General features: G+C 40.0%; 1 protein-coding gene across 4 annotated transcripts in view; it reads right to left on the bottom strand.

Moving 5' to 3' along the window:
- TMTC1 (transmembrane O-mannosyltransferase targeting cadherins 1) overlaps positions 1 to 24367 on the bottom strand; it is a 230134-nt gene that overhangs the window by 76161 nt on the left and 129606 nt on the right. For all 4 annotated transcript variants that reach the window (XM_080662852.1, XM_080662853.1, XM_080662850.1 and 1 more), the window contains exon 9: positions 5991 to 6112. In XM_080662852.1, coding sequence (XP_080518978.1) covers positions 5991 to 6112 — 122 coding nt within the window. The remainder of the gene's footprint in view (positions 1 to 5990; positions 6113 to 24367) is intronic.

Below are 24367 nucleotides of genomic sequence, written 5' to 3'. Positions count from 1 at the left end.
ACAAAAGTGCTCTGGTACAGGCTTTACTTTTTGGGGTTCGCAGTGAGGAAAAGGAATTCCTTAGAGAATAAAGAGTCTGGAACTACATCTTCTGTGTCACTCTCGAGTTCTGTGGCCACAGGAGACTTCCTCAGCTCATGAGGCCTTATTTGTTTATATTACTAGGGCTTCATATTGCCTGTGTTAAAGGCAACTTAGCCTGGCCGGCGTGGGGACAGGTTGGGCCGTGCTGATTCCCAGTTCAGTCATCTTCCTACTGGATTTGCTAAAATAAGTTTTTGTTGTTACCAAAAAAAAAATTCCGCTGATTTTAGTACCTGGTAAAACTTTGATTTACTCCTAAGTGATTCGGAAGAAGCACATGCATAGATGTCTCATCAGAAGGGCCCCCAATATCAGGGAACAGAGGTAGTGTTTCTTCAGAGGTAACATTTTTCATTTTGCAAGCTGAAAACAGATACTGCAGTATTGTTTCAGTAGCAACCCATGTAAGATTTGAAAATTCCATTTCAAATTGATAGGTATGATTTGAAGATAGTTCTCAAAATTGAAAATGAACAAGTCATCTTTTCTCTAATTTTCCATGTCTAGTCTGTCCATACATTTATTTTATTTATTTGTTAATCCTCACCTGAGGATATTTTTCCATTGATTTTTAGTAAGAGTGGAAGGGAGGGGGAGAGGTATAGAGAGAAAAACAATGTGAGAGAGACACATTGATTGGTTACCTCCTGCACACGCCTCAATTCTGGCTGGGATCAAGCCTGCAACCGAGGTACTTGCCCTTGACCAGAATCGAACCCAGGACCCTTCAGTCCTTGGGCGGATGCTCTATCCACTAAGCCAGTGGTCGGCAAACTCATTAGTCAACAGAGCCAAATATCAACAGTACAACGATTGAAATTTCTTTTGAGAGCCAAATTTTTTAAACTTAAACTTCTTCTCATGCCACTTCTTGAAAATAGACTTGCCCAGGCAGTGGTATTTTGTGGAAGAGCCACACTCAAGGGGCCAAAGAGCCGCATGTGGCTCGTGAGCCTCAGTTTGCTGACCACGGCACTAAGCCAAACTGGCTAGGCTATCCATACATGTAGGGTCTATATTCAAATGGCATCTTTTTCTAAGAGTAGGACAATTTGTTATTTTTCTTTTTTATCCTCAAATACATGTTATCTTCTGTGGTTTCAATTATTCTTGATCAGTTCTATCCCCAATATTGTTGCTGCCTTCACTTAATCCTGTCTATTCTTTTCCTATCTCCACTCATTCATGTTTTCTTAAAGTAGCTTAGGAATTTGCTCTTTGGCACTGAAGTGAATAAATCACCCTTAATCTGGCATATGAATGGATATTCAAGCACATTCTATGACTTTATTTGAATGCTCTCAACAACTATTTCTGCTTCATTGGTTCTAAATGATTTTAGGCCTTTTAAACATTCTAATGTGGTTTTTATAAAATACAAAAACGGTAACCAGAAAAGTGTATGCTTCTCTTGAGGTAAGAATAAGAGATCAAAATTCCTGTGAAAGAATGATTTAAGCCCCAAACTCTCCTGCCTATTCAAAAAGGACATTGACAAAAATGGCATTTACCATCAGAAGAAAGGATTATTCCAATTTTTTTTTGGTTTTGTTTGTGGTGGTAAAGCTTTGACCCTAAAGCCATGCAGTGCTGAACAGATAGCCTACTTCTGTTCCTTTTATCCACAGCTCTGGAGTGAAAGGAAGTGCAAGTGAGAGGAACGTGGTACTTTCCATCTTCCCTAGCTTAGGATGGAGGGATGTGAGGTATACGTGGCTTGTTCATTATTAGACATAAAGATGGGAGATGAAAGAGCATTGTTGGTCTGACTCTGGGCCTATCTTGTACCATGGACAAATCGGCCCCCTGGGACTGATGGGACTCACCCAGTCTCCGGTGAGGGTGGACATGACTTTTGCGGTGTTCATGAATGAGATTCTAAGGCCAAGAGTGGGCTCTTTAATAACTTAAAATATTTAATGAGTAGGAAGGTCACCTTCCTCAGAAGGATCAGCACTTTACTTCATTTTCCTTTTGTTTGGTAAAGTCTTTGAGACAACACAGAATGTCGGCATAAAGATAATGACCTCTATTTTCTGGGATGCCACTGAACACACTGTGTGTGTTTTCCTGAAAGTACTGGTACCGATGATGTGGAAATGGCTGTTTCTTGTCAAGGTCAATAATGGGAAGAGGGTCATGCAGAGCAGATAGATTCCTGAGTATCTAAAAGGCTTGGGACATGTTCTTCACCTTCATCCAAGCCAATGTGTAGGTTCATTAAATGCAACAGGAATAATCCAGAGCCCTGACACCTTCCAAGGGGTGCCAACAGCATCTGCCAAATTCTATGTGGCCCTCCAGGGAGATTTGGGCGGCTCTTTGTCCAATTCTCTACCAATCTCCAATGAGATGGGGTGGCTGATCATTGCTGGGTAAAATCTTTGCTAGAAGAAGCCCCCATTTTCACAGAAAATTGTCAATATTTACAATGGCTCTAAGGGAGTCATTAGAACTCTCTAAGGTCACAGCATAGAAGTTTCCCCACCTAAGCTTTAATTTCTGAATCAGTCAGGACCATCTCAGTTGCACAATTTTAGAGAACAATGGAATCCATCCATCGTCATAAGTAAAACAGCTCCCCTGTGGTGTTAGTTACAATGATGACTGTAAAGAATATTGGAATTCATTAGAGTTATAATATCTCACACACCACACACACACAAAATCCCGAATTTCCTCCGATTTCAGCCTTTCAAAATCTGTATTAAACTCTCAGGTTTGGCCTGGCTGGTGTGGCTCAATGGTTGAGCATTGATCTACGAACCAGGAGGTTACAGTTTGATTCCCGTTCAGGGCACATGACCAGGTTGCGGGCTCCATCCCCAATATGGGGAGTGCAGGAGACAGCTGATCAATAACTCTCTCATCACTGATGTTTCTCTCTCTCTCTCTCTCTCTCTCTCTCTCTCTCTCTCTCCCCCTTCTCTGAAATCAATAAATACATATTTTTAAAAAACCAAAAACAACAACAACAACAAACCTCTTGTGTTTGTGCTCAGAGCTGTGGACCTGGTCTAGTAACCTGACCTCTTTACCAGCCCCCAGGACCACCTCTACAGGGCAGGAGAGCACCTCCACCTCCCTGTTACATGGCTTTGGCATCTGCAGAGACTACAGCTCTGGAGGGGGAGTGACCTGGCTGAGCACAGTGATGAAATGGATACTAATACAGGAGATGCTAGGCAGTAAAGGGAAACCCTCGGAAAATGATGACACATCTCCAACACTGCAATGCATAGCTGCAGGAACACGAAGGGAAGAGGACAGCGCCTTTCTCATGAAGTCTGGTTTACTGAAATTGATTCTGGATGACTCTGCACCAAGTGTGCACAATGCAGCAGAATCCAAATTGCTTTTGAGAGGCAGGCACTTGCTCTTGGTAATATTGATGTTTTCTTCATATTCCGAACGTTTATTTTAATCCAAGTCAGTTTATCCCTAGCAGAAAAAGGGCAGGGATACCACTTGGTCTTTTTTAGAGAAAATGAAATAAAGTCAGAGAAAGGTCTATTTGAGATATAGCAGCATGGGAAGAGCAGGTGTTTGGAGGACACACCCACTTGGGTAAGAGGAACCCCTTGCTTTAAATAAGATATTCCACATGATTGATGACAATATTATGGACTTCCATAATGTTTATCTAAGGGTCTCTTTCAAAAAAAATAAAATTTAGCCTCCTGTTTATCACAAATTGTTCTCTTGCATCTGGACTAGATATGTGTGCTGCACATGCAATTCTTGTCACTCAGATCCCAGAAGATTTAGATCACACGACTCTTGGAAGTATCAAGTCCTGATTACCAAATGGAATTGTGCTGTAAATACTTTAACTAAATCCACATTTCCTCTTTCCTCTTCAGTTGAGCAGAACACTAAGAAGTCACTATTGCAGAAGCAATGTAGTCAGGAAGGTGCAAGATCTGTCGGTAGGCACGGATCTGTTTCCCAGCTCTGCCACTCACTAGCTATGTCACCTGGTCACCAGGGGTAAGTCACTTCACTTCTCAGACCCAGGTTTTCTCTTTGTAAATTAGGAATAATGGTGTCATAATGCAATAATAATACTTTATATTTACTGACCATATACAATACAAAACACTTTCTAGGTTTTATGAGCGATCATCTCATTTAATGCTCACAATATCTCACTGAGTTGGGTGCTATTACTTTCATTGTACACAGATAAGGAAACAGAGGCTTAGGAAACCCATGCTCATGTTTAAGCCAGAATTTCAACACAGGCGCTCTGGCTTAGGGGTATGCTGTCAACCACCGCCTACAGCGTGAATGAACTGATACAATGAATACTACATGCTTAGCACAGTGCTGACATATGATAAAGATTCAATAAAAGTTTTGCTACAATGAGCGTTAAAATAGTATTAATGAGAATAATACTATTTTAAGAAATATTATGACCTGTTAAATGTTTAGAGAGAAAGATGCCTTTTTTATTAATAAGGAGCTATTAAATTAATGGGGGGGGGGGGAAGACTAAGATTCACTTATTTTTGTAGCCTCAGATTCCAGAACAGTATGCCTAGCAATGGTGCTCTGTGAATAACTGTTAAATGAAGACTAAATATCGATCGACTCCACTCGGAAGCATAGGTATTACAGAGAACACCTGACTGAAGCCACTTTCAACTGGTCTAGGCAAAAACATAACTAGAATAGACACTGAGGTCCCCTTTAGCCTTTTATATTTCTTATTATTGGCAAGGCCTCATAAGCCTGTTATTGTAAGGCCATATAGAAAACAAAAAATTTGTGTTGTATTTTTGTCCTTATTGAATAGTATTTACCAAGAAAGAACCTCCTTCCAAAATTGTGCTAAAGACACATAAAGAAACTTAAGGGCTGCTCGCTCCTGAACCAAGTCAAAACCAAATGCTCCAAAGCCTTAAGAATGCTGTCAGATACTTGGTTTGGGAGGAATTCAAAGGCTATGAAATTCATTTCTAATTTTATGCATATTGAAACTTCTAATTCAGTATCAATCAAAAAATGAAATCTTATTTATTGATGTTTAAATCAATTTAAAATTCTAACCAAATATCAATAAATAATGTCCTTATAATACTTTGGTTTATGATACTTTTAGAAAAATTCATTCTTATATATCAATTGTTAAATTACTCATTTTAGGAAGTTCACTAAAACCCTTATTTTAAAAATTAGAAAACCTGACTTCTAAAAAGCATCATGTTTTATTCAGAGTCACACAACAGACAAATGGCAGAACCATTTCAGGGACACATCCAGGCACTTGAAAAGAAACGTGGCCTTGGAAAGATGCCACCTGAGTGAGACAAGAAGACAGACAAGCTGCAGCACAGTCCAAACATTCCGAGCTAAGTGGTGTGATGTAATCACATGCGTCTGAAGGCCCTTTATATTTGCAACCATTTTTTTTCCTCAAGGACAAATTTTTTTGAGATTGTTCCTATTTTTTTTTTTTTCACGGAAAGCCAAAGAAAAAGAGACAGAGAAAGAAAGAAGACATAATTCAATTACAATGATGTTATTTAACATAATTAATAATTTTAAACACATCAAAAATATTTCTACAGAATGACTATACTAATGTTTAATAAAACATAGATATTTGGAAAAGAATGTATTGGTAAATGATTGCTGCTCAAAACCTGAATACACTTCAGTCACTCTTTCCCATTTAACTGTCAAGCTTCCAGCTGGAGGGAAGCCACTGTCAACTAGAGTGAATGGGTGCAAAGTGAGCTCATCCAACCTGCCCTGTGGCTGGTTTTGAAGCTGAGGTAATAAGCATCTTAGCTCCACAGGATCTATTTATTATACACTATAGGACAGTCTCTCTGGAGCAGTTGGTGTTGGTGACAGAGGGCAGGCCTCATAAAGACGAAATCATGAGCAGTAATTACCTGGGCATGTAAAGGACTCTCTCGGCCACCACAAAACCCACCCTGAAGAAGAGATTGCTGGCTGGAAGGAACGGGAAAACCAGGAACAACAAGCCCACCAAAACTTCCTTGTGCTCCAGTCGCTGAAACACACAATAGTGAAGGACAAATTAATTTAAGGTTAATTCCACTTCATGGGCATTTAACCATCTCTTTCATTTTCAAGTTCTCATTGAAGGCACGAATAATTAGACCAATGAAAACCATTTGATCAGTGTGCTGAGTTCATCAGAAAAGCCCTGAGGCTAACACCATGCCAGAGGTGTTCACACATTTGCCACCCAGACACATCTGCTATTTGCATAATGCAATCCATGACCATTACTTGTTCTGTGCGGCCCTACAGCAACCCTGTTTCTTGGTTCTGTCCCCTTTCAGAATCTCTGCCTTCCTCCTTCCCTGGGGAAATTCATTCCCAGGGAGCAAAACTGATATACTCCAGCTCACTAAGGTATCATGTGAAACTATTGTCCTCTCAGAAACAGAATGCATAAAAAAAAAAAAAAAGCCCACCCATAAATCCCACCAGGAGAAGCAGAGCTAGCATAAGGAAAGTTAAATGCAAATGGTAACGTTCGGTACCAATGAGGGAGATCATCTGAGCTGAGGAGTTTTTAGCACGTCTCAAATAAAGCCAGTAAGCAAGTATTTAGTCCATGAAATTTTCTGGGATCAAAATTCATACAATAATAACTCATTGTATTGACAAAGCATCTTTCTGTAATATTGTACATATTAATTCGTAAAGGTTTTCCTGTCACTTATAGTTCACAGAAAAAAAGTTTCAGTTCCTAACTAATAATAAGTTGTAATAGACACTGTAAAAAGTAGCTTGTATTTCCATGAGTGTATATGGCACGAAAACATTTGAAGACAGGCCTATTTAAAACAGATCTTAATGTACTGGATGGCATTTTTTTTCCTTTTAAAAAAGTTTAAGAAAATCAAGTAGAACTTTCCATATTACGGTTTTAAATGTTCCTTATGAACATTTTAAATAGTCTATTATTTTTAATAATTGTAGAAGACTAACTAAAAGTCTCAAACATATAAATAAGAATCCATAATACAAATTACTAATACTTTAAGTATACAAAATAAAAGACTCAAAGCATCTATATATATAGGAGCCTAAGCGACCGGACGACCAGGTGACCATACAACCAGCTGGTAATTATGACGTGCACTGACCACTAGGAGGCAGACGCTCAACGCAGGAGCTGCCTCCTGGTGGTCAGTGTGCTCCCACAGCAAAAGTGCCGCTCAGCTGACAGATGGGTGCCAGACACCGGGCTGATGGCTGGTGAGTGCAGCTGCAGCCGTGCGAGCCTCTCCCGTGGACACTCCCCCTGCACGCCTGAGCAGTGGCGCAGCAGGTGCAGCAGGGCCTGGACGAGTGGGAGCGGCGCAGCCTTCGGGGGATGCTGGACTGCCAGTTTCCGAGGGGTCCCAGATTGCGAGAGGGCGCAGGCCAGGCTGAGGGACCCCACCAGTGCATGAATCTGTGCACCGGGCCTCTAGTCTTGAGATATTTGTCATCTGGATTTTATTAAAATCTTTGTTATTTTTACCACAACACAGCGTAATAAAATTTCTGACAGCAAGTCCATATGAACAAATGTGATTTGGACAATTTCCCTTAATGGCTAACAATCTGTAAGCAGTTATCTAATTTTTTACCTAAAGAAACCACACTATAGAATTAAAAGATGAAAGAAAAAGAAGAAAAAAAGCTTGCATAACAAGACTTCAACTCAAATTGACGGACTAATGTTATATATTCTATGTCCCACTAAAATGAATTAAAAAAACGGGTGAGAAAAGTAGCAAGTTCATTACATTGAAAAGCTGCATGCTATCTTTGTAATTTAGATTATAGTTTGAGTTTACAAAATACATTTCAGTTCAAGAACTTAAAAGTTTATATAATTTTAAAAAGAATAAACACCTTCATAAAAATCCTGTGACATCAAAAGCAACTATTTCTTGCTAAAATTCAAAATAAATTCCAGATAAAGAAGTACAAATTGGTAGTTACAAAATATCCATGGGGCTATAAAGTACAGCATAGGGAAAATAGTCAACAATATTGTAATAATTATGTATAATGCCAGGTGGGTACTGGAAATATAGGGGAAAACACTTTGTAAAATATATGATTGTTTAACTACTATGCTGTACACCTAAAACTAATACAAAATAACAATGAATTCAAACTGTAAGTAAATTATATATATATATCTATATATACGCATATATATATACATATATATGTGTATATATATATATATAATAAATAGATAGATAAATCCTAGAGAATGAGTGTCTTGTTGAGTGTTCCGCATGAACTCTGTGCCTATTTTTAAATAAGGGGTTGGTGTGTTCTATCGGTGCACTTTTATTTTTTAAAGATAGTTGAATACTTCTTTCAAATCTTTCAAAAGCTGAGATGATTTTTATGAAAATATTCATCTATCTTCCTACAGAAATTTCTAAAGAGATTTTAATACTTTCAATTTATTAATCCTATAGAATTAAGAAGAATAAGGGTATAAACAGACCTCCAACTGGGCTATTCATCATGTCCCTAGCCAGTGTTTAAACCAAAGAGGTGCCCTAACCGGTTTGGTTCAGTGGATAGAGCATCAGCCTATGGACTGAAAGGTCCCAGGTTCGATTCCGGTCAAGGGCATGTGCCTTGGTTGTGGGCACATCCCCAGTAGGGGGTATGCAGGAGGCAGCTGATTGATGTTTCTCTCTCATCGATGTTTCTGACTCTCTGTCCCTCTCCCTTCCTCTCTGTAAAAAATCAATAAAATATATTTAAAAACAAACAAACAAAAAACAAAGAGGTGCCTCCCTGCCCCTTGTCTCAGTTATTAGAGAAGAGCCTTAACTGGGGATATGGAAGAGGCATCACCTTGATCCCCACAATATCACACCTTCTTGCATGACCACAGGCCACCTTCCTCACTATCATGGCCATATGTTTATGTCCTTTGCTCAACAGAACACTGAGTGCTTCAGCAGCCAGTGGGGAGGAGGCGGGCATCAGGTGTTAGAAGCCCAGCTCCATGCTGCCTCTCTCTCTGTCACTGAGCCCCTGAGTAGGCAGGATCCCCAGATGCTCACTGCTACTGGGGACATGGAGAAGGATTCTCAGACCCCAAACACAGTTTTTACTTCTTTCATGGCAATCATTCCAATTGTAATTATTTATCTATCTGTGCGTTTACTGCCTTTAGTATCTCCACTAGACTACAAGCTCTTATGAGGGCAGGGAGCTGGTCAAATGTGCTCAGGGGTATATAACCTCTGTTTAGCTCAGTATCTGGCACTTACTAGGTCCTCAGAAATATCTGTTGAATAAATCAGTAAATAAATAAATATACCAGGCAAGAGAGAAAATGGGGTGTGAGAAAAAGAAGAGGGTGAAGAGGACTTCCTGGTGGAGGTGACAATCTGGGTTTGAAAAATGAATGAATGCCTAAAAGACAAATTTGGTGATGCTTGTGGGGAGGGGGTCACAGCTAATCTAATTCCAGGGAGCAGATACAGAATGTACAAAGCAGGGACTAAGACTATACATGTTGGTGGTTGGCAGATCATGAGGATCTTTGTATGCCCTGTGTGGAGCCTCACCTTTATTTAGAGCCAACAGGGAACTACTAAGGTGTCCAACATGAATAGAAAGAAGAGCAAGTCTGTGTCCAGGAGATGATGTCCAGATTCAAGTTATGGTTCCGCCATCATTACACCATCAGTCAGCTTGAGCGGGCACCTCGTTCCCTCTCCCATGCCTCAACTATCAAATGAGACAAGTGAGGCTCAGGGTTCAGTGGGCTAGATCATTACAAGGGCCCACATGATTGGACTTGTGAGTTGTGGATTTAGAGGCCACCACTTCATACTGCTCCCAGAGGACTGGTCTTACAGTGTGTTTTTCTTTGTTTCCAAAGTATTCAATTGAAGACAGTGGCACTGTGCCCAAAATCAATGAAACTGTATTTTATTTTGGAAAAAAAATAATATTCATGAAAAAATTATTTATTCTCAAATTAAATTGATCACTATATTCTTTGTCTTCCCCTTTAGGTCATGAGAAATAGAAAATTCAGGGACATAATTCTTTAAGCTTTGAGCCAATCAACCAAGTATAAAGTTAGGAAAAAAACATGTCATGGACATGGCTGAATTTCCTAGAATGAGAAAGACTGGGAGGGAATCCAAGTTTATATCCTGCGGATCACAGATGTGACAAAATTGCCTAAATAATTTATAGCTTATTTCAGCCTAATAGAGTCAGATGGAATGCAAACAAATATGAGTGGGGGGAAAAGAGGAAATCTGTGTTATTTTCCAAAGTACACAAAAGTGCATTTATTTATGGGAAAAGAGGCAAATGGAAATATACTTATCCAAATTACACTGGGGCTGAAAAGACATGAGAATCCAAAGAGCTAATTATAGGGCCATTAATAATACATGTTATTTTCTGATTAACTGCAACTTCAGACAAATTAATTTACTTCTCTCAGCTTTAATTTGATGATCAGTTAAACAAGAGCAAGGACATTAATACCTATTGTATTTATAGGGAAAATGTGTGAGAGATTCACTATGATTTTCTTGCTTGGCTTAGAAAGATACAAAGAAGCAGCCTCCTGAGCTGTAAAGAGGTAGAAATCTCTTAACTCCCCTCTCAAGGTGCTCAGGGTTGCTCAGCCACTTTCGGCACAGCCACGTATCTGAACACACAGCTCACAGTTTTCTCAGAACCAGCAATTACCTCCAAAAAATCCAGCTGCAGAATTCAAGTCTAGGCTGGTAGCTTGTGGTTTATCCCCTGCCCTTCTTACTCTGTTCACATTTCAAAGCACTGGTCACAGATGAGGATACACACACACACACATACACACACACACACTCACGTGCATTGTGGCCAGCAGCACGTGGGTGTGTGCTCATGAAAAGAAGACTTCCTCCCTGTCCCATTCAACAAAGGCAACATCCATTGCAGGCTGTTTCCTTCCACAGAGCCAGAGAAAGGCCCTATTACAGTAATTATTATCATCATTACTGTATCGTATTATCATCACTACTATTATTGTATTTTCTCTCACCTCTGAACACGTTTCAGATCAATGGTACAGTGCATTTACTAATAGGGTGTGCACATGTTCTCAGTTCAACATAGAGCACAGCTATAGTTCAATCCTAAGGGTCTATTTGGCAGCTCTGGGCCCTAGCTGTCTACATCCTATTTATCAGTCTTCAGGGGAGCTGATGACTAAAGCTCTCCAGCCCTGGGAGAAAGCACTTGTCTAGCGGACAACCTGCATGGCTGAACACTTACTAGGACCACCTTTTCATATCTGTTTATGGGTCTACTTCCTCCAATAGACTGGATTCCTCCGTAACAGTCACCATTTCATGTGATTTTTTGTTTTTCAGTTATAAACTAAAATTATTTAGTAAGTTTATAAATTGGAAATATAAAAAGTCTACAGCAATATGTCAGTCCCCCAAACTTTATTTACTTAGATTACATTTATTGGGATAACTTTGGTTCACAAAATCATACAGGTTTCAAGTGTACAATTCAACAAAACATCATCTGCATAACGCATTGTGTGCCCATCACCCCCAAGCAAAGTCTCTTTTCATCCCCACTTATCCCCCTTTGCCCACCCCCCTTTCCATCTGGCTATCACCACACTGTTGTCGGTGTCTATGTGAGATATGTGAGGGGTGTGTGTATGTGTGTGTGTGTGTGTGTGTGTGTGTGTGTGTGTGTGTGTGTGTTTAATCCCTTCACCTTCTTTCATCCAGTCCCTGAACCCTCCTCCCTACTGACAGCTGTCAGTCTGTTCCATGTATCCATGCCTCTTTCTGGCACCTAGATAATCAACATTCAATAAATAAAGATCAGTGATGAAAGTTGCATATAAATCAGTGAGGTTGTCAAGCATCCCAACAGTCAATTCAGAGACTTGCCACTAAGGAAAGTTTACTTTTGGTACCCCTCGGGAACACAGTATTTGCAACAGTAATTTGGAGCGCAGAGCCCTCGGTCTTTGTGCATCCAAGAGTATCTTACTAGTGTAAGGGTTTGGCACAGTTGGCCCCATTACAGAGGTATTTTTAATCAGGACATATGCATAACTTCTGCCCTTCTCTAATTTCATTAATTGCTACTTACTATATCTAGGTCTTTCATGATTGTTTGACTTTTTTGCTCAGGAAAACTGACATCTTTCATCTTATTGAAATTAAATTTTAATATTTTGAGTATTACAAGTTATTAAAATATTCCATAATTTATTACTATTATTATTTTATGGAATTTATTTTTAATTGAGAAAGACAGGTTATTTATTTAATCAACTGGAATCCCCTGTTGATTTATTTGACTGCATAGGACTGTCTCATTTCTTAGGAGGGGCTTGATCTGAATTCCAGTTATTGAGCTGGGCAGTGAGTTAGCCTCATTCTCTGGCTAAGGGACTCCCAAATTGCAACCCTGCAGTTTGTGCAAATTTAAATGAATTCCAATTTAATCTTCACTACAACTCTGTGAAGATATTATCCCTGTTGTAAATTCTGGTATGTCAGGCCTTTGGGTCCTTCACAAATAGCTGTAATTGCAATCAGCAAAAATGACAGAGGGTTATTACATTATTTCCATGAGAAGTATTCTTCAAGGCTGCATAGGCCTTGGGGACGTGGGTTCTCATTGTGCTGTTTTAAACATTTTTGGGTGGCCCAACACCCCTATTACTGTCCATAGGAAATGCATCTTGAGTCTCCACTTGAGCAAATCAGAGGCTCAGGTTTATTTAAACAGCATGAACTTTGAATTTGCAAAAGCCCTGAGATGCTAAGACAGACTGCATCAACTGGATGGGGAACTGGTCTCAAAACACTAACTCAAAAGCCAAAAAATATGCTTTTAAGGCCAGAATGGGAACAGCCCAGGCTAGAGGAGGAAAGACAGAAAGAGCTTGGCTGTTTGGGGCAATAGGCTTCTGTCTGAGCTGTGTACAAACATACCTTGAACTCATTTCCTCTGGGCTACCCTCTTGTCTACTTGATCTTCGCTCTTGTCTGTGTTTTCCTTTGACTATCTATAGGCACAGCTCCTCTTTGGGGCTCTTTTCCATGGTGACAGCTCTCACCTGGTGCTGGTGACAGTCCCTTCCTTTGCCTTGTCAGGCCATCTGGTAGGTGTCACTTTGCCTATTGGCTTCACTAACCTTGCCCACATAACTGTGCATGGTTCCTTCATAAAATCTTCAGTCACCCTGTTGGCTGCTCCATGTTTCCTCAAAGTGAAAGAGCATGGGCATAGAAGCAGAGATGTGAACTCCAAAGAAGGAACAGAACTCTGACTCTTGTGAGCTGATATGAGCTAGCTCCAGCCCACTCCTGACATGCTCCCATCCTTATATAGTGTTTCCATTCTGTTTCAGCCCTTGGGTGAACCATCCTTTTTAAGGCCATTGTGGTTATAGAAATTTTTTAATGTTATATAAAAACAGTAAAAACAAATGCCAATCTGAGAGAGATTTTTATCTGGCAAATGAGATTGAGACCAATCCTATCTAATAAAGAGGGAATATGCTAATTGACCCTCACGCCGTTGCAAAAGATGGCGGCACCCACAGCCAATAGGAGGAAATATGCTAATTGCTGCCCCATCCTCAAAGATGGTGATGCCCACAGCCAATAAGGAGGGAATATGCTAATTGACTGCCCCACCCTCAAAGATGGTGGCACCCACAGCCACAAGATGGCAGCGCCCAGTCCTCTCAGCCCCACCGGAGTCCCCTAGTCCCCTCAGCCCCCCAGCCGCCTAGGGCCAGCCCCAAGGCACAGGCAAAACTCAGATGGAGGCTGCCCAGATGCCCAGGGCCGCCTAAGGCTCAAGTAACCAGGGCCAGGCGAGGCTTACACTGCCGGCAGTGGCAGCAGCAGAGGTGTGATGGGGCGTTGCCTTCCCCTGATTGCCGGGTCGCCTTCCACCCCTGAGGGCTCTCGGACTGTGAGAGGGGGCAGGCTGGGCTGAGGGACGCCTTCCCTCCAGTGCATGAATTTTCATGCACCAGGCCTCTAGTCTTTCAATAATTGGAGAAGACAAAGTCTTGAACTTTTACTGCTGTTGTATATCAAAGGCAACAGACTAATTCTTATAATTTGAACTCCATAATGGCAATGAGGAAGCAAGAGGAATTTGGGGGCAGTATTAAGGGTACAGAGAATAAGGAATATTGAAAGTTGATTCTCTGAGCCTCAGTCACTGTTGCCAAATCCCTTGGTGATTATATATTCAATTGGGGCCCCGAGTTAGTCCCACTGGACACAATGCTGCACTGCAAGAGGCTGAAGGAAGTCCTCCCAGGACATGCACACAATTCACATCTCACATGAAAGCACGGAAAAGTACCGCCTACAACTCTTCTCTCCTTGGTCTGAAAGCATCAGGACAGGCTGAGCTGGGACAGAAAATGGCCCAGGTTCAAGATCTCAACAGCATAGCTGCCAACCCACACTCTACTTGGCTCAAGCTGGTGATATCATTTCCTTGCTTTCATGTGCTCTAAAATTTACTTATAAATGCATGGGGAGAAGAATTTTAAAAGTGGAAATGAATGAAGAAATTATACCTCCTCAGAGACACAAGCAGATTTGTACACTCCGTGTCTTCTCTGAGCCAATCCAAACATGGCGCTCCCCCACGCCAAACTTTCTTCACCAAGAAGCACTATCAGATGCACTGACGAACACAGAGCCGAAGGCAGATTAAAATCAGACCATTCCTAAACGGGCAGTCTCAATTTCTGGACTTTGGTTCTGGACTGCATTTTTTTTTTTTTTTCGCAGAGGGTTTTTTGTTTGACTTGCTTTTAATCAGCAGTCTGAATCTTCTTGCCAACACCAGTTCCTGAGATTGAAACTTCTTATCTCACTAGAGCACAGTTAGGTTTCAGGGTTAAGTCGGGTGGCAGAGTAAAGCTCTCAGAATGCTTTACTCTAAATGAGAATAAACTAACTCCTAACTTCATTTAGAAATGTATGTTACATTCTACATAGGTGTGCTTCAAATGTTTAAAGAAAAATCAAAGCAAAAATCTTTTTAAAGGCTCTCTGGAAGTGATATAACTGGAAAATACCAATCTACAGCAACAATGCTATTTGCTTAGGTAATCGAGCCCTAGTAAGGAGTTATGAAAATTAAATATATTTAAAAAAATGTTGTTCAAGAAACATATTTCCAATTAGAAATGAAACTACTACAGGAATTTCTGAAGAAATGAGATAAGTCAGAGAAATCAGCTTTCGTTATCTCTATTTGTGATGCTGAACATAAATGGAAAAGGTACCAAAAGCTATGTATTGAACAGAAAGAGTGAAGATGAGAGAGATAAAGGAAAGGGGTGAGATAAGATCTCTTCTAAAGCAGTGTTCAACTTATAAATTATTTTATGTGCACCATGGGAGGGAGACATGCAGAGGGGACAATAAAAGCCACCTCTTAAGTGGCAATGATAGAGGATAAGGGAAAAACAAATATCTCCTATGCTCATACCATATGCCACATATCTGACTTAAATTGTCCCAATGGAATTTCATAATAACATTACAAACTAGGTAATTATCCCCAATTTTATAGATGAGGAGATAGAGGATCAGAGGGCTTAAGATACTTATCTAAGTTGATCCAATTAGTGAGAAACGGGTTACAAAATGAGATCTGAATCATTCTAAAGCTAGTCCTTTTCCCACAGTCCACGTGGCTTTGGAATTCAAAGCTAATGTCAAGTGTGTGTGTGTACTGGAGGGTGGTATTTTAGCCCTTCACTGCCTTCTGGTTTTGTCACAGAAACATACTGACAGCAGATAAGACCCAGTAATTTGGAGGTTGCCAAGCAAGGCATTGTTGTGATAGTCTAGAAAATCACCCCCTAGGCTTGTGACAGAGGGCACCATTGATTCACTTTGCCAGATAAATGTAGACATAAATATTCTATAGTCTACAGGGATCAGCAAAGTGTGTGGCACATACTAATATATATTCTTTTTCAAGTGTTCTATTTGCATGAGTGGTTTTAGATGGTCCACTCACTCATTCTGACAACCAGCCTCTGGAAGAATGGACATATCCATGTCCACAACCCAGAATAGGGCAAGATATAGTAATTTATTTGACCAATCTTAGTTATTGAATTGTTGATCAAAATTATATTTGAGAAGTCTTGAGAGGAGGACAATGATTATTCTTGATGCAAGTAATTAAATACTGTGATGAAACTGCCCTTTTTAGTAAGGAAAATAAGAGAACATTCACATTCTAGTTACCACAAAGGTACAATGAATAAGTGAATGGAGAGCTAAATGGGGCAGAAGTTGACAGCTAAATGGGGCAGAGGTAGTTCTAAATTTTCATATACACATGTCTAAGCTTTCATTTCTAATATTAACTGTTTATCTATGAATTGTTTTTGTGTTTGTTGTTGTTGTTGTTGTTGTTAATCCTCACCCAGGAATATTTTTTCCATTGACAGATTGAAAGGGAGGGGGAGAGACACACAGAGAGAAACATCGATGTGAGAGAGACACATGGATTGGTTGCCTTCTGCACATGCCCTGATGGGGGCCAGTGACTGAGCTTGCAACCGAGGTAAGTGCTTTTGACAAGAATCAAACCCAGGACCCTTCAGTCATAGGCTGACACTCCAACCACTGAGCGAAACTGGCTAGGGTTGAACTGTTGTTTTTTTAAATTATTTTTTCATTGTTCAATTGCAGTTGACATGCAATATTATATTAGAATCGGGTATATACCCCAGTAATTAGACATTATATAACTTACTAAGTGATCATTCCAATACATCTCATACTCATCTGAAACCATACATAGTTAATAGAATATTACTGACTATATTCCCTATGCTATACTTTGTATGCCCATGCCTATTCTGTAACTATCAATTTGTGTTTCTTAATCCCTTCAACTTTTTCACCCACCTCCCATCTGGCAACCATAAAAATGTTCTCAGTATTTATCAGTCTGTTTCTGTTATGCTTTTTTGTTTTTTTAGATTCAATTGTTGATAGATATGTATTTATTGCCAATTGATTGTTCACACCCTTCTTCTTATAGAAGATCCTTGAACATTTCATGTAATACTGATTTGGTGGTGATGAACTCCTTTAGCTTTTTCATGTCTGGGAAGCTCTTTATCTATCCTTTGATTCTAAATGATAGCTTTGCTGGGTAGAATAATCTTGGTTGTCCTTTCTTTTCATCACTCTGAATGTTTCTTGCCAATTCCTTCTAGCCTGCAAACTTTCTGTTGAGAAATCAGCTTACAATCTTCCATTGTAGGAGCTCCCACAACTGCTTTTCTCTTGCTGCTTTTAGGATTCTCTCTTTGTCTTTAACCTTTGCCATTTAATTATGATGTGTAAGGAGGATCCAAGATGGCGGCGTAGGTAAACACCTAAACTGCTGCCTCACACAACAATTTCAAAACTACAACTAAAAGACAAAACATCTATCACCCAGAACCACGGGAAAGCTGGCTGAGTGGAAGTTCTACAACTAGAAGGAAAGAGCAAACAGCATTGAGGGGTGCACAAGCACGGAAAAGCTGAGGTACGGAGACGCGCAAATCGGGAGCACTGCTGTTTTCAACCCGAAGGGAGATAAGCTCCCGATTACTCTGAACTCCAGTTTCTGGGGAGACGCGGGGGACCCAAACTCCTACGGGGAGAAGCTGGACTGTCTGCAGTGGGGTCGGAAAGTGAGGGAGGCTTGCTTGCAGGGCTGCGCGCAGGAACAATTGTTTACTGTGCTGGGGTGCGGGACGCAGGGACACGGTGGGAGACGCAGAGCCGACTTCTGGCAGCCATTGCTGTTTGCCACGCCCTAGCCTAGTGACGCCCTGAGACCCCGCCCCGCACAATCTACAAACCCACCCAAGCTCCAAGCAGCGGCTTTAGCATATGAATGGTCTGCCCTATTGCAGCTTAACCTAGCAAACTTGCAGCCTGGGTCAGACAGCTCCAAAACCTCCAAACCCCAAGCAAAGAGGAGAAAACTGTAGTTCTCGCTGTAGCGCCTGCTGGGTGGCCTCAGACAGTAGCTGACCTGCACCCCATTGGAGATCCAGAAGCCAGTGTACCTAGTGGTCAGAGTGAGATACCAGATTTCAACTCTTCACATCCATAAGTGACACATTCAAGAGGCAGACTCAGTGAGCACCAAAGCCCCACTGAAACAAGTCCTGCACCATAAGCGTGTCTCCAGCGCAGCAGTTCTTCCATTATAGACACAGCGGGTCCTCACAGCCAATTGGCCTGGAGGTCAATTCCTCCCAGTGTACCAACAGCAATCAAGGCTTAACTACACCAAGACTTTGCACTCAGCCCACAAAGGGGTGTACCAAAGGCGTCCACCTCAGGTGATTGGGGAGGCTGAGCTACTGGCCCCTATAGGTCACCTACCACACAAAGCCACTCCATCAACACAAGGAAGCAGCAAAATGTGGAGACCAAGAAACACGTCACGAATGAGAGAAATGGAAGAAAGCAAACTACTGGACGACATAGAGTTCAGAACCACATTTATAAGGTTACTCAAGAATCTTCTAAAAACCGCTGAGGAACTTAGTGAGACCTTTAAGGATCTTAATGAGAATACCAAAAAAATGGAAAAGGACCAGTCAGACATTAAGCATACACTGTCTGAAATAAAGAATATACAGAAACTCAACTGTAGATCAACGTACCCCAAGAATCAAACCAAAGATCTGAAATATGAGGAAACAAAAAACACCCAACCAGAAAAACAAAAAGAAAAAATCCAAAAATATGAAGATAGTGTAAGGAGCCTCTGGGACAATTTTAAGCGTACCAACATCCGAATTTTTGGGGTGCCAGAAGAAGAGAGAGAGCAAAATATTGAAAACCTATTAGAAGAAATAATGACAGAAAACTTTCCCTACCTGGTGAAAGAAATAGACTTACAAGTTCAGGAAGCACACAGAACGCCATACAAGAGGAATCCAAAGAGGACCACACCAAGACACATCATAATTAAAATACCAAGGGCAAAAGACAAAGAGAGAATCTTGAAAGCAGCAAGAGAAAAACGGTTAGTTACCTACAAGGGAGCACCCATACGACTGTCAGCTGATTTCTCGGCAGAAACTATGCAGGCCAGAAGAGAGTGGCAAGAAATATTCAAAGTGATGAACAGCAAGAACCTACAACCAAGATTACTCTACCCAGCAAAGCTATCATTCAGAGTTGAAGGTCAGATAAAGAGTTTCACAGACAAGAAAAAGCTAAAGGAGTTCATCACCACCAAACCAGGATTACATGAAATGCTGAAGGGTGTTCTTTAAGAAGATGATGAAGAAGAAAAAGGTAAAGATAAAAATTATGAACTACAAATACATATCTATCAACAAGTGAATCTAAAAACCAAGTGAATAAAAAATCTGATGAACAGAATAAACTGGTGAATATAATAGAATCAAGGGCATAGAAAGGGAGTGGACTGACAATTCTCAGGGGGAAAGGGGTATGGGGGGTGCAGGAAGAGACTGGACAAAAATCGTACACCTATGGATGAGGATAGTGGTGGGGAGGTAAAGGCAGAGGGTTTCAAGGTTTTATCTTTCACTTGGTAATGACTGGTTGGAAACTCTAACTCTAAAATAAATGGTTAAAAACATCATTTTACAGGGGAATTACTAAAGGGGAAATAATATGTGTTGTCGATGCTGTGGTGGTGGCTATTGGTTTTGAAGGTACAAATAAGGCAGCAAGAAAGTGTTTAAATGCTGCCCAAGAATGGACTTCAAAGTTCTTATCCATCCACCCTTATATATCTCTGCCAATACTTTCCAAAGCATGTCACAAAAACACTGATCCTGCAAGAAGCCCATAAAAGGGTTTCAGAAATGCTATTTACTATATACCCCATTTAGAAACTCACAAGGCTGCTTAGAACATAGTAAAGGCTTTGTGAAGTCCTCCAGTTTTAAAAAAACAAAAAACCCACAAAACACAAAACCTTAACTAGTGCTTCTGAAATGCAGATCTTCATTTCAGGTGACCTTAGTTAATGGCCTGTATGATGCTAGCATGTGTTTTGAAAAGTGCTGCTAAGGAGTTTCAATTACCTATCCCAAAAAAATCACCTCACTGTCTGGAACAGAAAAATTTCCCCGCATCTCAGCTATAGCCTTTATGCTACAGTTGAAACACATTTTCTGTTGTTCATCCCTGGTAGATGGGAAAGAGCTGGTCCCATTCTCCAGGTTAAAAAAAAAATCACTGTACACTTAGAGAACTGTATTAAGCCATCCATCAGCATAGTCTTGGCTCTGGCCAGGATAAGTTGTGGGAGCAAGAAGGTTTCCTGGCAGGTCAGAGGCTTGTTTAGATCCTATCTGTGTTCAGTAGGATAATTATCTTAGAGGTGGAGGGGAGAATGGAATGAGAGTAGAGAAAACCAAGCTCTTCCAGGCAGCTACTGTATTTTATTTATTTTTACTCTCCATAGTCAGTATATTGCTTGGAACCAGTGAGTGGTCAATGAATTAAATATCTAACATTTTTATCTTACTGTTTTCCTCTCCAAGTACACCATCCTGCACTTACATATTCTTTAGAAAGTTATTTTTCTTAGCTCTGAATAGTCTGCTCGCTTTTAAGACCAGTTTCCATTTCCATCACACAGCTATAGAGATGGCTGCTAACCCTGACTGGTCATGCTACTCAGTGCCCTCTTGCCTGTGAGATGCACAAAAAGAACAGGCACAAGGAGGATACTATGGGACACTTCCCCCAATTCATTTGCCATATCAAAGTATTCTTGAAAACATTCTCATCCTAAGCATTGATTGTTTTTGTAAAACATGGCCACTGATTATTCATTCATTCAAGTACCTATTGTTGCCATCTGTTTATAGTTTCTTTGGGCATTGTGCTTATAGGCAATCACTTAAAAAATTTAGCTATCCATTACTTCTGTCTCCTTTTTATTATCCAGACAGAATTCTACATTCTTTTTGGAATATATCAGTAAGCAAAACAGACACACACACACACACACACACACACACACACACACACACACACACACACACCTCTACCCTTTGAGAAGACAAACAGACAGACAGACAGAGAAGGAAGGAGTGAGGGAGAGAGAGAAAGGGAGAGAGACCTAGTAAGGGGCATCTGCAATATAACTGTTTTGCTCAGTGGATGGAGCGCTGGCCTGTGGGAATCAAGGGCATGTACCTCGGTTGTAGGCTCAATCCCTGGCCCTGGTCAAGGTGTGTGCAGGAGGCAACCAATCGATGTGTGTCTCTCACATTGATGTTTTTCTCTCTCTCTGTCTCTCCCCCACACTTCTAAAATATCAATGGAGAAAATATCATTGGGTGAAGATTAACAACAACAAATATATATATATTGGGCAAGAAGTGGATTGCAATTGTAAATATGGTGGTCAGGGTAGGCCACATTGGGAAGCTGGTAATTAATCAAAGGAAATGAAGGAGTCAGCCACAGAACTCATTTCATAGTAGGCAATGAGTTCAGGAAGGAACAGGAGAAATAATGGAGTGGGGATGGGTTGGGGCCAGATCAGCTTATAGGCCATTATAAAGGCTATGAATGACATTTATTTTGGGAGAAATAAGGAGCCACTGGACGATTTTTAAGTACAAGAGGGATGGGCTCTGACTTTCATTTTTAAAGACTCATTCTGGCCACTGTGTTGAGCATAGACTGGACCACTGGCACAAAGGTAGAAACAGGGAGATTAGGTAGGTAGCTATGGTAATAATCCAGGTTTGGACCATGTGATTGCAATGAAGTTGGAGAGAAGTTGTCAGATTCTAGATATATTTTGAAAGTATAGTTGACTACATATATATATATATTTGTTGTTGTTGTTGATATATATGTAGTCAACTATACTTTGACTATATATATATATATATATATATATATATATATATATTTGTTGTTGTTGATCCTCACCTGAGGATATTTTCTCCATTGATTTTTTAGAAGAGAGGGGGAGAGACAGATATATTTTGAAAGTATAATTGAGTTATTTGTGGGTTGGATATGATATTAGAGAGGAAACAAGGAAACCCAAGAATTTTGGTCTGGGCAACTAGTAGAATACACTGAGATTTAAAAACAAATAAACAAAAAAACCACTGTTGCAGAAACAATGAATGCATTAGGTTCAGTAGTTCAATTTCACAGAATGTTGAGTTTGAGACCTCCATGTAGAAATTCACACTTTCCTTTCAGAACAACCGCAAGCACCATATATATGATTTCATTTATTCTTATTATATTTCAGGTTGGAAACAAGTTTGAAGACCTTATGGTCAACACACTGATGTGCAACAGTGTAGACATAGAAACAGTAAAGCTCATATTGCAAACTTTCTTTCTAGTACTCTATGCTGCCTCTTTAGAGTATTTATGTATAAAAATAAGGAATTTTAGGGGTTTTTATGGGGCGGTAATTCTATCCAGTTGTATTTATCACAATTACCAGCCCTTTATAGGGTCATTGGGCTTTGTACAAATAGCAAATCACCTAAAGAATTTGGCAATCACTTCAGTATCCTTTGTATTTCCAACACAATAAATAATTTCCAATGGGCTTCCTATTTAGAGGGACTTATTTAAGCTGTTTATCTTTGAGAGTTCCAATTACATATTTCATGGTTTTCTCAGAACAAGATGGAAAAAAGTGTGGCCTTTAAACAGAAATCTATCTTCTGAATGGAAACAGGAGTAACTAAAATGTCTTTTGACCTTTTTAAGAGTTTAATAACAATCAGAAGCATTATAAGGCTCAGTGGTAATAAATTGCTTTAATGAGAGTATGAATCATTAAGTTAAAAAAATAAGTTAAAAATGATGATTAGCACATAAAAGGTGGCAATTATTTTGCTTAAAGGCAAAAAATGCTATAGACTGTAAAATCTTGCTGAGGATCATAAAGCATACCATCAAGAAAAAGAAATAAAGCTGTTACTGATGTCTGAAAACTCCTTCCCAGGATGCAACTAATTCTTCCATTAACAAATGCAGTGTGTCTTCCAACTAAGGTATAAACATCAGAAGGGTAAGTAAATCGTTTTCTTATTGAAGAATGAGACTTGTGAAAATGTAATTGCCCTGTGAAGGCCAAGAAGAAAACAAACGATTTAATGACGTGGAAAACTCCAGCCAGGCCTAGATCAAAAGCCAAGCAGAGCCCCTCAGGTACAGCTGAACTGTGTCTTACTCAGAACGTGAGGAGGAAGCATGCATAGGGTTCAGATCCAGCACCAGGAGAACCACCTCACAGGTGTCATATGCATAATGCACAGAAAGGAATGCCTTGGGAAGACTGCTCAAGGGCCTCTGATTGTCAGGTAGCCACTGAATTAAAAGTTGTATTTCTAGAGTCTCTTTTGTTCCAATATTCAACACTGAGTGGAATGGAGAAATTCAGCAATGATAGTCAGTTTTAAGAACAACAAAAATCCTATATGATAAAAGGCTAATATGCAAATTGTCCCCTTGACAGGGAGTTTGCCTAAGGCTCCTCCTCCCAGCCGGCCTGGCCTGATCTGCCACAAATTCATGCACTGGGCCTCTAGTAAAATAAAATAATTATTTCTTATATCCTGCCTATTTTTGCTAAACTTCCAAATACCTTTAAAAGACATCGATGATATATTTCTATTCTTTGGTGTTTTAGGTGATGACTCCAATGTTCATTTGTAAATAAGTCAGTGATATTTGTCACTATTCCTTTCTCTTGATATTCACTTTTAACTAACAAGAGTAGTTTTATGTTAGGATTCTGCCCTTCTGTTACATTTGAATATACCTACTTCCAAATTCCAAAATAAGCAAAAGCATTAAAAACAAAAATGTTTTACTACCATTAGCTTTTGTGTAAGAATTTAAACTCTGCTTCTGAGGATGGGGAATAAAAGGAGGTTAGGGGGAGGGGGCAGGAGTAATCTTCAGTAGCATTACAAATATTTTTGATCATGTAAAGCATGAATGCATATTGAAATACATAAAACCAAAATAGCAGTCAACTGGATTATGTTTTTTCAAATCTGTTTTTTTTTTTTTCTTACAAAATAGAAACAGGAACCCCTATTGTGCTCCTGACATTAACCTGAGACAATTTCATGGTGAGGTGATGATGGTGATGACAACAAGACTATAAAGACACCTGACAGGTTCTCAATGCTTCACACATGCCAGTCACTGTGCCAAGTGCCTTA

This window comes from Plecotus auritus (assembly GCF_963455305.1).
Source record: "Plecotus auritus genome assembly, chromosome: 3".
In the NCBI taxonomy this organism is placed as follows: domain Eukaryota; kingdom Metazoa; phylum Chordata; class Mammalia; order Chiroptera; family Vespertilionidae; genus Plecotus; species Plecotus auritus.
The sequence above is the reverse complement of the archived record's forward strand: the minus strand, read 5'-3'. Positions and strand labels throughout refer to the sequence as shown.